Here is a 14,920-nt window from a genome sequence, read left to right as displayed (position 1 = left end):
TTATTTTAGCACTTGCAACGTGGTTTTGGTGCAAGGGCAGATTTCGAACCTGAACATCACTCTCGTGAAAGGCAGTGTTGAACGCCGAGTTTGGTGAAGTACAAAATCTGCATGGACGACCACGGCTGAAAGAACACGTGAATCCGCCAAGTCGATTCATTGAAAGGTTATCACCGGAAAAGGCAACAAGAATCGCTCTCACCTTTACCGCAACAGAGTTCTTCCACAGAGTGAAACCAGTCATCCATAAAGCTGATACGTCATCTACAACTGGCTTCAAAATAACATTGATTCCGTGCTTGATGACAAGTCTATATGGTGCAACTAAAACTACATGGATAGAGCTGAGCTGTGATCTGTATTTGGCATGGATGTTTACCACGCTGAAATACACGACAAGGATTTTGTGAACACCCCGCTTTGACCCCAGCGGATTCACTATCTCCACTTCGTCGCTGTACAACACAAAAAAAAGCGTATACTGCGCGCCATCCTCGAGTAGTGCATGCAACTTTTCTTTGTATATGCAGCCATCCCTAAAATTATGCAGCGTTGGTGAAGGCGCTCCTGTTGAGAAATCTAGCTCTATGTGGTCGCGGAAGTTCTCAGAGGACATAAGATTTCGCATGACACCACTTATAGGAACAAACTGAAAAGTCTCACCAGCACCAAGATCACGCACTTCAGGCTTTACGTATGGCAGGTGACGCTTGGCGAATTGCTCTCGCTTATATTTACTACTTGCTGCTTGAAAAATATCCTCTAAGAATTCACCAGCGAGTAACTTGCGCAGTTCGATTCCTGCCGACTCCATCGCGATGTTATTTTCAATGACAGAAGCGAATGTCCGAATTATGTCGAGAAAGGTAATCTTGAAGTCATTGAAAACACTTTCTGCCGTAGAGTGCGGTAGCTTGTGCACTTCTGCAACACGAAAAAAAAGTAAGCACAGCTGTTTTTTTATTTTCAGCACGAAGTCGTTGATTGTGGTCACTCGAGCAGTGGGAACAGAGACCGCATCGCATTCCGTGTTGATCATGTTCGACGAGCAACCAGATGAAAACATTTCACTGTGATCACCCACTGTGTCGTGCGCAGCGCAGCTTGTTGTGGCACGCACCGGTGGTTCTTCGAGGACTGTTGGTTCAACACCGGCTTCCTCTGCGTCATCCATGTCCATATATCGTCTGTGCACACGGTAAATGTGCCTTCGATAAGATTCGAACTCACTGTAGGTTTTCGCACACCCATCCACACCGCACATGATAGAAAATCTATTGTCGTGGCGATGGTCTCTTATGTGCCAGACGACTTTGCAGAGCTTCGTGGACTAGAACGCACATCTTGGGCATGAGTGTAACATGTTCACTCGCGGCAGTATTTGCGTACAGCCGCTGGGCGGTATTCTGGACTAAGTACGCCGACGGCTCACCATGATTACAGGTAGCTACATGGCAGACGTAACTGCAGTTCTATCCGTAGTTTTCACCAGCCGAACTGGGCCAGCATGGCTTACCATTTAGGACCAAAAAGTTGACAAGACGGCGGAGGGCGAAAAACATGAACCGGCAACACGTGGAAGCTCCGCATTCTTTGAGGGTTTTTGCACGGCCGGGCTAGACTGCACCTGGAAGGCGGGCGTCGTGGAGGAAGGGGGGGGGGGGGTGGGTGGCAAGGGTGAGATATTTTCACTGACAATAAGGATAAGGAGTAGTTGCCTTTACACGGGAATTCATGTGCCGTCTTAGCTGCGGGTAGCGAGAGGGTACACATTCCTACACGTGTCTAGCAGCGCCGTGAATATTGGTCGATGCAGAAACGGTTTCTTTCAAAATCAAGTTCAAGATCTAGTGAAGGATTCGACGAAACACCGTCTGGCGAGGGGCATACGTGTCTTGCAAATAAACAAACACTCGCCAAATTTGCAACGATATACGTTGCAATTAGCGAGCGTTTGTTTATTTGCAAAACAAGTTCAAGATTTGAAAAAGCCACGCTAAACTGGACGGACATGCTTTTCGTGGAAGTACACTGTGCAGGTGGATTTCTTGGACCTGCCCTTCATCGTGCCCGAAATACAGGCTGCCCGTAGGGAAAGCGCATGGGTTGGTTTACTTCATGCCACGCACGTGCTTATTGTGACATTTCATTCGTAGGGCAAGTATTGAACTTCCTGAGAAGCTACGGCAACATAAGAGCGATGTCCCCAAGTTCCAGTGACAAAGAGTACGTTCGCGGACCACGGCATCTATTTTCACAATGCCGGCGTCGTCGAACAAGATGCAGCTTATTTAAACAGGTTTTCGCGAAATCCTGGCCTATCCAAGACAGTCAGTCAGTCAACAAACTTTTTACACATTCCCCTGAGGAGCTGACGTCTTTCAAGACGGCTGGTCGGCTGCGGGCGGCACCCACGTCGGTACAGGAAGGGCATGCCCCTTTCGCAAGGAGACAGCCAGTAACTTCAACCGGCTTAAGGTGCGCTGCTAATCGAGTGCGCTCAATATAATTTCGCTCATCATGAAGAATAGGCACGACCCCACGGCAGGAAGAAAAAGTACGCGAATCGTGGAATTTTTTCTTGCAGCTAAAAAAAAAGAAGAAAAGAAGTGGATATTTCAAGGGCTAGTTTTTCTTTGTTAGTCTTGATATTGCACCTAAGAACAACAAAACAAAACATTTGTTTACTCCTTACTTTGATTGGCGTCCCTCTGTTTCAAGTAAAGTCCATTAATTAAAGGACTGCACAGCAAGCATAACCGCAATTAGTCTCCTAACCATGGTTATAGAAATTAAACGGGTGATTCCACGGGAGATAAGGTAATAAACCGAACTGAAGTGAGATCGACAGGAATCTGAAAAGGATGTATCACATTTGATTGAGTATTTCATATTTTATGTATATAGCACCAAGCAGCCCGAAAAGGAACCCAGTTTTCTTTTAAACTGCATAATTTATGGGATCAAAAATATGGAACATATTCAATGCGGGGGACCAATTTCATCACCCGTCGTTCTCGACAGGTGATGAGGGTGTTATAAGCAAACATTACCGTTGAATTTTTTGTGTGAAATGTATGCGACAGAAACAGTAAAGTAACATTTATGAAACGTACTTGTAAAGCGAAGGAAACTATTTTTGAAAAATTTCTGAATATGCAACACTAAGTATAAATTGTTGTTGGGCGATTTGATTTAACGTCAGTAGGGTACATAATACCGCAAACTTGGAAAAAACACAGATTCTAGTAAATAAGTAGGAGGGAGCAGAAAGGTCGTGCGATAAACTTCTTTGTTTATTTGAAAGAACAGGCCACCAGATTACAAATCTCTGCGAATGCGTGCGTCAAAATCGGTAAACACTGGTCACATTCGCGTGTCAGAAAGCTGCAGCTCGTTTTGGTAAAGTAAAATAGTCGTATCAATAATGTAAGCTGTGCCTCTTTTCTTAATGTCAAACGCCCCCAATAGCTCGCACTAATGTTTCGTTGCTTCTGCCTATTATCTTGACCTCGCGAAGCCGAGGATCACATCTGCAGGCTATACCATGCGCAGGTAAATACGCATTTCTTTTATTCTTTAGAGATAAAGGATGCTCCCGAGTCGGTCGTTGAGACAGCGTCCTGTTTGGCCTACGTACGTATTCCCACACGACAGCGGTATTTATGCAACCGTCACGCATTTCACATAAGGTATGGTGTGCTTCTTCAGGCATCCAGGCATTTCTGTCAACGTGGCTGACCCACGGACACCGTCCAGCCAACTTGTGTGGTGCCGAGATTACGCCCACGTACCATGCTTATTCCAGCTCACAATCATCAAAAGGTAGCAAAGGTTTGCTTTTGCGTCCACGTCTGGTGATGATGTAAAAATTTGAACGACTCTCGAGTGCAACGATCCCGGCGGCGATACCAAATGTTTGTTTTGTCGAGAAGTGGGTGACACGTGTTATTGGTACCTACTTTACACAGTGTTTAGACTTGAGTGAATAGCCGTTTGTAGAAGAATTATTAAGATGCTCGCTTAGCCGAATGTTTACACACCGACACCAACTCGAACAATCAGCCATTTTTACACACCAACCCGGTTGCCCCACGTACACCCACCTCAGTTGTCTATTGGCACAATGGTCACAGTAACTTAGAGTGGTCTAGAGTGGCTATAGACCACTCTGGGCTCCGTGTTTCGGAGCACAAACCGAGATCTCAACCAAAAAGTGTCACTTTTTTTGGTCTAGTGAAATATGCCGATGGAATATGCATGCCGATTCGACGCTGCAGTGTACTGGTTTAATATGGCAGACAGTGTGCCATCTTAAGAAGCGGAGGTTGGGAATACTTTCTAAGAAGAATAATAAAACATTAATTGGACAACTGCAGATCGAGAAGACATACGCGCCCGATATGTTTGAACTCTTTAGTGTGATTCAGCGGTCCTCTGGATACCATTCAATTGTACGATATGCCGGGGCCATCCTGATTAAATGCGTCGCAGTGGTCTAGCTAAACTATATATGGTCATATCTCCGACGAGCTTTGTAAAGGCAGCCACCCGCCCCATTATTCTGTCAACTAACATGATTTTAATTAGAACTAACAGACAATGACTCCAAGAAATATATAGAGGGTGTTATTAGAAGTAATTGCAATGTACATGTAAAGAAAGAAAATGGCATGGAAAGATAGCAGTCCGCTGGTAGGGACCAAACCTGTGACCTTCGAATAACGCATGCGATGCTCCAGAGCAGGGGTTCGCAACCTGCGGCCCGCGAGGCACTACTATATATGTGGCCCCGGCAGGACGTCCACCCCCCCCTCTCCTTCTAACCTTATTTCTTCGTATACTTAAAGGACCAGGCAGTTTTGGCCTAAAATGCAATTTTTTTAGTAACCAATGTTTAATTGGAACCTCATGACGCGTGCTTAAAATAAACATGATTTTACAGTTTTTTTACATTATCCCTTTGCTCGCAAAGCCCCCCCCCCCCCTTCCATTTGGCCCGTCGCTGTGCCAACTTCTGCTCTAGAGCATCGCACGTGTCGAAGGTTCGGTCCCTGACTGCGGTAAGTTACCTTTTCGTCCACTTTTATTTCGTCAAACTTACATTGCAATAACTACGAATAACATTCCCTATACTATCTCTGGCATCATTGTCTGTTAGTCCTCATTAATATTCTGTCGAACAAAGAAAAACGAGCCGTTCAGTTTTCACTTCTTTCCTTCAGCCAATGTATGTATATCTTTCCTAACAGAACAACAAGACCTTGAAGCAACAAAAAAAATTTCTCACACAGGTTTTGATAGTGAATATTACCTACATGCAACACAATCACTCCATTAGAGTCTCTCTCGGAGTGAGACCGTGCGGAAGTGACATAATATCGCTTGTAGAATAAATGATGTTGACACCGGTGATTGTTTTGTCACGAACTCAATGGCCACGATAAATGAAATCTTAGCACTTCATTCACGTGCTCGGAGAACATATTCAAGTTCTCATCGAATGGCCGAGAGATAACAGAATTCTTTGCCTACATTATGCTTGAAGCAGTTTGTTTTTACGAGTGGCCTTGAAAACTGTGTCTCACACCTTTCAAAACAACACGTGGGGAGCTGCATCACACTATCTGAAATAACACAACCGCTGCTTAATTAGTATTGAGCGAAGTGGTAGCTGCACATGACTTCTGTCGTCGTAAATTCACGTTAAAACGGACGTGGCATCTGCCTACACGAGCGAGTCATGCAGCAGAGAATTAATATAAATTAATTAATTTGTGCGCTCGATGCACACAAATTGAATTGAGTTAGCTTCTTTGTGGTGGTCTTACTTATTTGTACCAATGTCCATCTGGTTAAGCGCATAATTGTAAGCTATATAAACATGGAAGGTGGTGGCGCGTTACAGTGTCGAACGTTAGGGGGGGGGGGGGGGCAGTGGTTTTCAGAATCGGAAAAGAAAGGAAAAGTGAACCCCGCAAATATTTGCCGCCAACTGCGACACCTGAGCAGTGGTTCACTGGGGAAGGGGGATAATAGACTAGAGTGGAGAGATGAAATGGGAATAAGAAAGCGAGAGAAGAGACCAGGAAAAAAAAAGGGGGGGGAGAACTTGTTCTCTTTTCATGCCCTTCTACTCACTCGCTGTCCCCAACTGGACCGGCATAATGAATAAAATGTTCTTTATTACCTTCGCATGCCAGCTACAGGTTTCAGACAGGACAAATTTCCGCTGCACAGAGCCAAATGGTCTTCAAGATTCAAAATTTTAACAACAGACAGCGTCGTTGTGATAGTTACCTTCAGGAGGCGCTGATTACTGAAACGCGGCAGGGGGCGCACACATCGACGGAAGCTGAGCCAGGCTAGGGTGGCTAGCCAGGCAAAGAGCAGGTTGTCGCAGTGTGAACGTGTCAGCAGCTTTCCTCCCGCGCCCACGTGCTTGTGTATTCATGGAGCCGCCGGAATTCCAATATTTGGTGTCATTTCAAGGCCGCAAGAAGATTATTTCTGCTCGTGGACCGACGGAGGCGGACATTTTGGAAGCCTTGAAGACGACAGACTTTGGCCATTCTTTGCAAGCATGCCGGATTGAGGTATGTTGTCTCTATCCTGAAGTGCATCGAATTGCATTGTGACAGTGGCCCAAACAGTACTGATTATATTCCGTTGTTAGCACGTGCTTCAACAGTTTTACCAAGCATGCGCTCGCGCTTTTCGAAGCGTGGGGCTTTTCTTGCCCTGCTCTCTCACTGGAGCTGTCGGCCCGCGAAGCGTGCACGTGGTCTCGGAGTTGCTGATGGGAGATGTAAACCAGGTTTAATCTCCGCTTCGGCGGCGCGCAACCACCCTTTGCTGGCATTCGCAGTGGTTGTGTTGCGATAATGTAATGGTGCGAATCGGCTATCGGGGTGGTTTTAAAAAAAAGTGAAGAAATAAGTGTGGCCTCGTAACTGTGGCTCACTTCGGAGGTCAACTCAACAACACTGCACCGAGGATGGGGAAGTGGGAATGACAGATGTAGAGGATGAGAGGTGAAAATGGTAAAAAAAAATGCGCACTCGATCTGTCTCTCGGAGGCACGCACGAACTTTCATTAGCGGAAAGTGGGGCAGCGCGCTTGGTCATCCAGTTATCGAGCAGGCAATGCACCAAGACACGGCGTTGGTAAGATGAGTGGCCGTCGCTGAGTTCGTTTCCTGGTGTTCAAATTGAGCGAGATTGTTCACGAATAAAGGCATAGCTAGGATGTTAAGAGGTTAGGTATGTAAGGAGATCAGCAAAAAAAAGTAAGACTTTTGTACCGCACGTAAAACATGAAATCAATAAAATTGGACTACAAGAAAGACTTATTATCAATTTCGAAGGACATGGAATAGGCTAATTTCTGTGGTTACTGCATGTATCTTCCATAGTGAAAATAGCGTGGGTGCAGAAGCTGCTTGTTAGCATCGGCATGCGCAGGGTTCCCCTCTGAAGAGGGGGGCTGGGTGAAGGTTGCACGCCGGGCACGTTCTCTCCCCCCACCCCGAAATTTTTTTTCGCTCTGCCTACACAGAACAAAATGAACGTTTACCTGCCCGGTACCCACTATAGATCAGAAACGTGCCCTCCCCTCTGAAAAAGATATCTGCATACTACCCTGGCTGACTTTGCGCTGCCTTCTGAAACTCAGCACCCCTCTCCCTATTGTGTCAATGAGTGGGGCAAACATGGCGACCCCCTTCTACGTCTTAATTGACAATAGGGTGAGGGGCGGGGGGACCGCCAGCTGTGCTCCCAGGTATGCTCGTCAGAAACTGAAAATTCTCAAAGCTAGCGTAAAGTGTTGTGTGTGTGTGTGTGTGTGTGTGTGTGTGTGTGTGTGTGTGTGTGTGTGTGTGTGTGTGTGTGTGTGTGTGTGTGTGTGTGTGTGTGTGTGTGTGTGTGCGTGTGTGTGTGTGTGTGTGTGCGTGCGTGTGTGTGCGTGCGTGTGTGTGTGTGTGTGTGTGTGTGCGTGCGTGTGTGTGCGTGTGTGTGCGTGTGTGTATGTGTGCGTGCGTGCGTGCGTGCGTGCGTGCGCGCGCAGTCTTGTGTTCTGGATGCTTGTTCACCAATGCTGTACGTTTGCCCCACGGTCGGCATTTCTGTCTCGCAGGTGTCGTTAGGTGTGTTTAATGCTTTGTATTCTTTGATATATTGTGTTGCTTTGTGTAGTGAAATCATCAATAATTATTAGGTGTGTGAGTATTCAAATTACCAATGGAATAGCGACGGATCCTTTATCTCTATTTAGCTATTTCATTGCCGAAATGTGTGCACTCGAAACATTAATGGGCTATCAACACTGTATTTATTAGCGCATGATTTCGCTTCTGCAAAAAACTATGGTGTTGCCAAGCGGTGGTGTTGGATGTTGAAACACAGTTTGAATTTTAGCCATTTTTGTAAAGGTGATAGCTGCCAGGTAAAGCCAGCTACATAGGTCAGAGAAAGTGTTTCCCAGAAACAGTCTGGAAGATAGAAGTGCAGCATAGCGTTCTTGCAGAGTAATATGAGAAGCACGATCATAAGATCGACTTCGACATCGCTTCTGTTCTTGAAACAGAAAGGAATCTATGAAGGAGGCTCTTGTTCAAATGCTGTTACATTCAGAACACACCTGTAAACATGAACCGGTCGTTAGGAACAATTCCCTCTGTATACGTTCACAGCCTCCGATACGCGAGAGAAAGAGAAAGCAGGGGCCATTGTCAAACAAGACGGGGAGATGCTTCCATGACCAATATAGTCATCTCCTTAGGAAAATACCGAATTGGTTCCGAAACGTCGAGATCTCTACGAACTTGGCTAGAGCCATTTCTAATTTCTAAATTGTGATACACTGTAGAAGAAAAGTTTGACGACAGAGATAACAACAGAGCTAAAAAATTTGCTTCAGCTTAGCGCACGCAAGAAATGCAGCCTAATAATTCCTTCAACGTGCGAAAATATAAGGCTCCATGGTCTATTGAATGAAGACTTGTGCCATTAGCGTATACAGTATTTTATAGATAGCAGATACTGTGAGTGTGGTTTTTCGTTGTAGCACAGTGATTATCTTCTGCTAGTACAGCAATCATTAAATGCTTTTGTTTATTTCTAATTGATGTTATGAAACAGTGAAATTTCACAAGTTTAATTGTCACTATTTCACAAATCTGAACTTACTGATACCGAATGTCCAGACGAGTAATTTACAATGCTCTTTACAATACATACATTAAGGGTTTCTCGACAATACACACGGCATCATGATAATAATAAAAAAAAACAGGACAAGTAAAGTGATTCTAGGGTGCTATTGAATATAACATTGGTAGTCTGCTTACTTCAGGTTCTGTGCCTATTGAGGTAACTTTATGGGAATTTGAACATCACATCTGAATCTCTTTCAGGTATACAACGTCCGACATGATGAATTTGTGGACCCACCAGCTGGCCATGTCTTCTCTGAGAAAGATAAAATCAGGCTTGTGTGCAGTGAAAACTTCTTAATGAGCTGCAGGTCAGTACCTAAATTTCAGGTGCCAAGTTTAATATTGCTTTTGGAAAACTGCATCACTTACTAGCCTCTGTTTTCAGCACAACTGACAAAGTGACAGCAGTGCATGAAGGTAGCCTGCCCAAGACCCTTGAAAGTAATGAGCAGTCACCTAGTCAGCAGCTTGCCTGCTGTGAAAATGATTATAGGCTACCACCTGTGCCCTTAGATATTAAGGATGCGATTGAAAGGACACAACCAGGAAAAGTGTCCAGTCACACTAAATCCCGCATTGTAGGGTGGATTGCAAATCATCTCATGACTATAACAGTGTAAGTATAGGCATGTATTTGCATGTGTTTAATTCAGTACAGGTTTTAAAGTTGCTCTTTTTTACAGCTATCCAGGAAGCCTCTACGAAGCAGCTGCAAAATCTCTCGTGTTGGAATATCCAGTGCTAAGGGACACTATTGGCACAGGCTGGGTAAGCACTAAAGCAATGGCATTCCTATAACTTTATTGGGATGTCATACATGTTGGTGAGCTAGACTGCAGGTGCCCTTCAAGTTATTTTGTTCTTGGAGAGCATTCAAGAAGTTTCAACCCCATATTTATTACATTTGAATAATTGCCATGCATGTTCTTAGAGTCGTTTCATCGAACTCTGATAATGGCAGACATTAACTTGAGGGTTTGATAATAATCATCAACTAGGTGCCCATGGCCAATATATTCATATCATGCATTAATAAAGTTAAAAACTGGCCCTGGTTATAAGCTTTAACACCGGTTTAAGAGGATAAATACAGATGTAATGCATCGCTTCTGGGGATTGAATATTACCACTAATGGTATATGTAGTTTCTAATCACAGCTTGAATAGAGGCTCACACAAGCTCAGTTCTGCGACTGAAATGCCACGATCTTCGCCATGCCGCATGGCTCCAGCACATACATAAAATGCAGGAACCGGAGTTTGGAATGAGCAGATAAAGCTAAAATACAACAGATATGCTGATATTACTAGGAACAGCTAAATTTGCCAGGTATTGTCACCTGAATCTGCTTCTGCCCCATAGCAGGTTAAAAGCAGTGTATCAAGGTTCCCAAAGAATCATTTGCTTCAAAAGTGACCATGTTCAAAGAGGACAGTGTCCACTGTGCGGAAATTTGAAATAATAAAAAAAATTGTTGTTTCCAGGACTCATGGAAAGTCTCCTTGAAATACAAATTCGCATATATGAGGAAGTCTCTGTGCACAGTTCCAGCTGTTCAAGCAGCGAGAGCAGCTTACGGAAAACGCAAAGACTTAGAAGAAAGCACCAATACTAAGCGGCACTGCCATGTGGTAAGTGAAACGTCAAATGGACTGGTACATAGAACTCAACTATGAAGTCACTCTTATTTTATGTGTGAGCTACTGAAGTAAAACATTATTCATGTTTTTAACGATATAACCTCTTCATATCAACACATTAAGAAGCCAGGCAAGTTTTCAGGGCCATATTGACAGTTAAAGTATAGTAAATGCAAAATAAGACAAAATAAATTTGGTAAACAAAAAAATCATCTTATCTCCTATGGAGAACAAAACAACAACTTTCACAGTTTTCATGCAAGGCTCTATTATTTGAGTCAAGATGGTAACGCTCTATCAAACTTCTATGTGTCCCTGTATGTTTAAAACTCGGCGTTTCAGCAAGTGCCGCGGGCATGTTGCTCGATTCCTCATTCTTTTCTTCATTTTGTAGCTAGGTTCCCGACTTGGCTGATTCCATGCTCCTTGGTTAGCAAGTAGTAGATTTATTGCTCGGTATCAGCTTGTTATTGACATCATGCATCATTCCAGCTTTAAATATTGTGTTCTACATTTTGCACCATACTTATCACTGAAAGTGACTGACAATCCTTTGATTCAACTATTAAACTCGCATGAGTACTGAAATAAGTGGACAGGTGAAATCAAACTACTGCAGCTCAGTGAGCATGTGATGTGAAAGCTCCAACCAGCGATAATTAATGCCCTTTCAGTGGCCACCATAAACAATGCCCATATGCTATGCTTGGCTTCAATATCTGTCTGTCCTCTACATTAGAAAAGCTCCTTATTGCTCTTTATTTGTTGACTACACCATGTAACTATACATAAACCAATGTTTTTCCAGAAGCTTCTTAGAGGTGAACATTTTTTTTTGGGGGGGAGGCAAGATACATATTAGGTTCGAAATTTCAAGTTTTCAAACTTTCTTTTTATATGAAAGAACAAGCACTACTAACTAATATCTGGTCAAAGTTTTACATATATGACATACATATAAAGGCAACAACTCTTGTATTCTAACACCGACACCGCAGTTGGCAATATTTAAAATCAGTGTTACCTCTTCAGACTCCTTCTGATATAGGTAGGAGGCGTGGTTCACTGGTTTTACACACACATTTGCGATATGCTGGTTCACAAGGTGTAAATTTGGAAGTGGTGAAGTGCCGAGGTGGTCGACATTGGAGAGAATCATTGTGAGAACTTTGATATTAACATAATTTATGACACACTCGCAGAGCAAGATGGTATCAGTACACACTGCTTCAGTTCTCTTACGTAAGTCAACCCTGTAATTGAGTTCTCTACACATGTCCAGTTCAAAAAAATGCCAACATTCTTCAACTGAGCTAGCAAAAAGTTGAGTTTTCATGTCTGCCTATTTCATGTCATTTGTCGTGATCTTTCACTGTGCAGTACCATCTTTTTTTTGCTGATTAGATTGTAGATCTCTCCCAACATGTCGCTTCTCAGCATGATGAGGCTACAATTAATAGCCATATTGACTACATGGTGAAAGAAATCAAGCGGCCTATTCCTGACATGCAAAAACTCGGTGATTCTATGGAGCAGACAAGACCATCTAGACAGAAGTGGATGAAGGAAATGAGGCCATCAACAGCAGATGTGGTGCTGAAATACCCTGCTTTGGCAAAGGCTGAAATGGTGAGCAGAAACAGCTGTGGTTTTGATCCTGCTGCAGAAATGTATGTGAGAGAACTTAACAATGAGTTTTTTTATGTTATCGATAGTTGCAAATTTGTTGGTGATTCGGTACAATTTTTTTGTCGTTCTAGCTTCATGAGGAGTTCATTGCTCTCACTGGCGTTAACTTAGAAAAAAAGGTCCTGGAATTTATAAACCGGTATGGAGACCGGTGTTTTGAGCTTGCGAAGTGTCGTCGTTGCGCGAAGGAAGCTGTGAAAGCAATTGAAGAAGAAGTCGAGGCACTGGATGGTGACGAAAAGAAATGTACGTGTAGAAGCTTGCCAGCTTTTCCAGTTTTCCCAAATTTCCAAACTTTTATAAGTCATTTTCATAGGAGTATTACTGTCAATGCCCTTATATGTGAAAGTTTGATGTGCCTAAAAATATTTCGTCAACAGATCGCTTTGCCGTTGGCATTGTCGAGTTGCTGCCCATGCTCCTAAAGGAGCAGCCGCGATTTCTGCAGGGACCGGTGAGCTTATTTGCTTTACCTTTTTTTATATCAGCTAGTATACTTTTCATCAGTGATGCTGATTTTATGTATTACTCATTTTACAGGACACCTACCCTGCCCTTTCGCTGAAGGGCAAAAATGCCTCTGAAGCTACAAACATAGTTGCGAGCTTTGAAGGGCTTAGTGTAGAGGTGCTTGATGTAATTGCAGGTATGACGGCGCTTATGGAAATATACTGGATATTCGATGTCAAGTACAGTGGCGCCAACAAAAAAACATTCACTCTACTTGAACATTTCTGTGGCTTGCCGACAAGTGCAAAGCAGATGCCGCTAGTCATACGGCAAATATCATCGCTTGAAAAGGCAACTTAAGTTATGCCTACAGACGTGTGTTATCAATAAATGTTTTCATATAAAAATGCACTGTGTGGCATATTTCATTGCTCCCTGGCTTTTGGAACAATGCATTGTTTTGTTCCTGACAATGTCAGCCGCATAAACCTGTGGTTTTATACGGCCGTTGACACTCAGCAGTGAATTTGGAGGTGTGTTCGTAGTGTCTTTCATGATAATATATTTCGCAGTGTGGAACAGAACCAGGTGTTTTCCAAGAAAAAGTGCTAAATACCATGATGCAATACATTGGCAATTATTCTGATTTTATATGTATAGTGCATATCTATATTATTGGTATATATACCCGCATTTTCGTCGCATTCATTACAGCTACAATGTTCTCGGTAAAATATGGCCATCAGAATAATCAATTCAACTAACCTGGTGTGCACACAATTGTGTATTCGAAGAGTCTGTCGTACCTCCATACCAGCCGTAGCTAGTAAGAACGTAGCATCGATTACTAACATATTAGCTTCGTAACTTTGGAAGAAGGTAGTGGAACTTGCTACTTTTGGGTAGCAACGGCTTGTCACATATGTTACAACCATATTATAGTAATGGGAGTAGTAGTAACTATTGCTACATATGCCGTTACTAACAGGAAGTAGTAATGGCAAGGCCAGTAACAGTTACTACCCTTGTTGTTGCTACCTGCTGTTAGTAACAGCAACGGTAGTAAGGATTCCTACCCTTGCTTTTACTAGCTGCTGCTAGGAACGGCAAGAGTAGTAACAGTGACTACGCTTGCCGTTACTAACTCCCGTTACTAACAGGGTTGTAACATATGTGACAAACTGTTACTACCCAAAAGTAGCAAGTAGCACTACTTTTTTTTTAAGAGTGTACTCTACAACGCTACGAAATTCTGAGGGCATCGTTTTTTTCTATCCTGTATAGTATAATCCCGACCGATCGGTGTAAGCACCACTTCCGAAATTCGGCGCCTTTGGATGAAAGAAACGAGGACCCGAGCTCGTACAAGTAGAATACGTCTTCATCCTGCGATACTCAGCCCCGAATCACCAAACCTCACTTTTCTTTGTCGCACCTGACTCAAGGCTGTGCCCCGCTGTATTTTCAATGTCATTATTGCTGGAAAAAACATCTTAACTTGAACAAAACACCGTGTTTTGCTCTTTGCAAAAACACTGCGAAGTTGGCTAAATATTACATATAATTACATCAACTTTCTTAGCCTGTTAACCTCGATTCCGTTTGTTGCCTGTCTAAATGCTATCGCATGAAAAAATAGCGCCAATAGGCATGTGACACATTTATAAAACACTGAGCTGGAACATGCAGTGGATGTTGGCTCTGTTAAACTGGTCCCAACTACTCTTCATAAGCGTGAAAAACGGAGGAAAAAGGTTAAAATGAAAAACGTGCATTGATGATTGCTTAAACTGTTTCGTTTATACAAGCGAATATTGCAGACACGTTGGCATTGGCACAAGTGGAACAGGAATCAAGTGACAATGCTTCTCTCTTTTATTCTGGACGCATGCATTCCTCGCATAATTCCCGCGAATGCGTTA

At 43.4% G+C, this 14,920-nt stretch overlaps 1 protein-coding gene across 1 annotated transcript; it reads left to right on the top strand.

Annotated features, from left to right (window-relative positions):
* Positions 1-1,342: 1,342 nt before the first annotated feature.
* Positions 1,343-13,407, top strand: LOC142814202 (sterile alpha motif domain-containing protein 3-like). Its single transcript, XM_075892373.1, has 9 exons — positions 1,343-6,596; positions 9,417-9,526; positions 9,604-9,834; positions 9,902-9,986; positions 10,704-10,850; positions 12,264-12,488; positions 12,620-12,794; positions 12,929-13,002; positions 13,089-13,407. Exons 1-9 carry the CDS (start codon positions 6,453-6,455, stop codon positions 13,356-13,358), a joined length of 1,461 nt encoding a protein of 486 aa, XP_075748488.1. The 5' UTR covers positions 1,343-6,452; the 3' UTR covers positions 13,359-13,407.
* Positions 13,408-14,920: the final 1,513 nt, after the last annotated feature.

This window comes from Rhipicephalus microplus, chromosome 4 (genome assembly GCF_043290135.1).
Source record: "Rhipicephalus microplus isolate Deutch F79 chromosome 4, USDA_Rmic, whole genome shotgun sequence".
Classification (NCBI taxonomy): domain Eukaryota; kingdom Metazoa; phylum Arthropoda; class Arachnida; order Ixodida; family Ixodidae; genus Rhipicephalus; species Rhipicephalus microplus.
The sequence above is the reverse complement of the archived record's forward strand: the minus strand, read 5'-3'. Positions and strand labels throughout refer to the sequence as shown.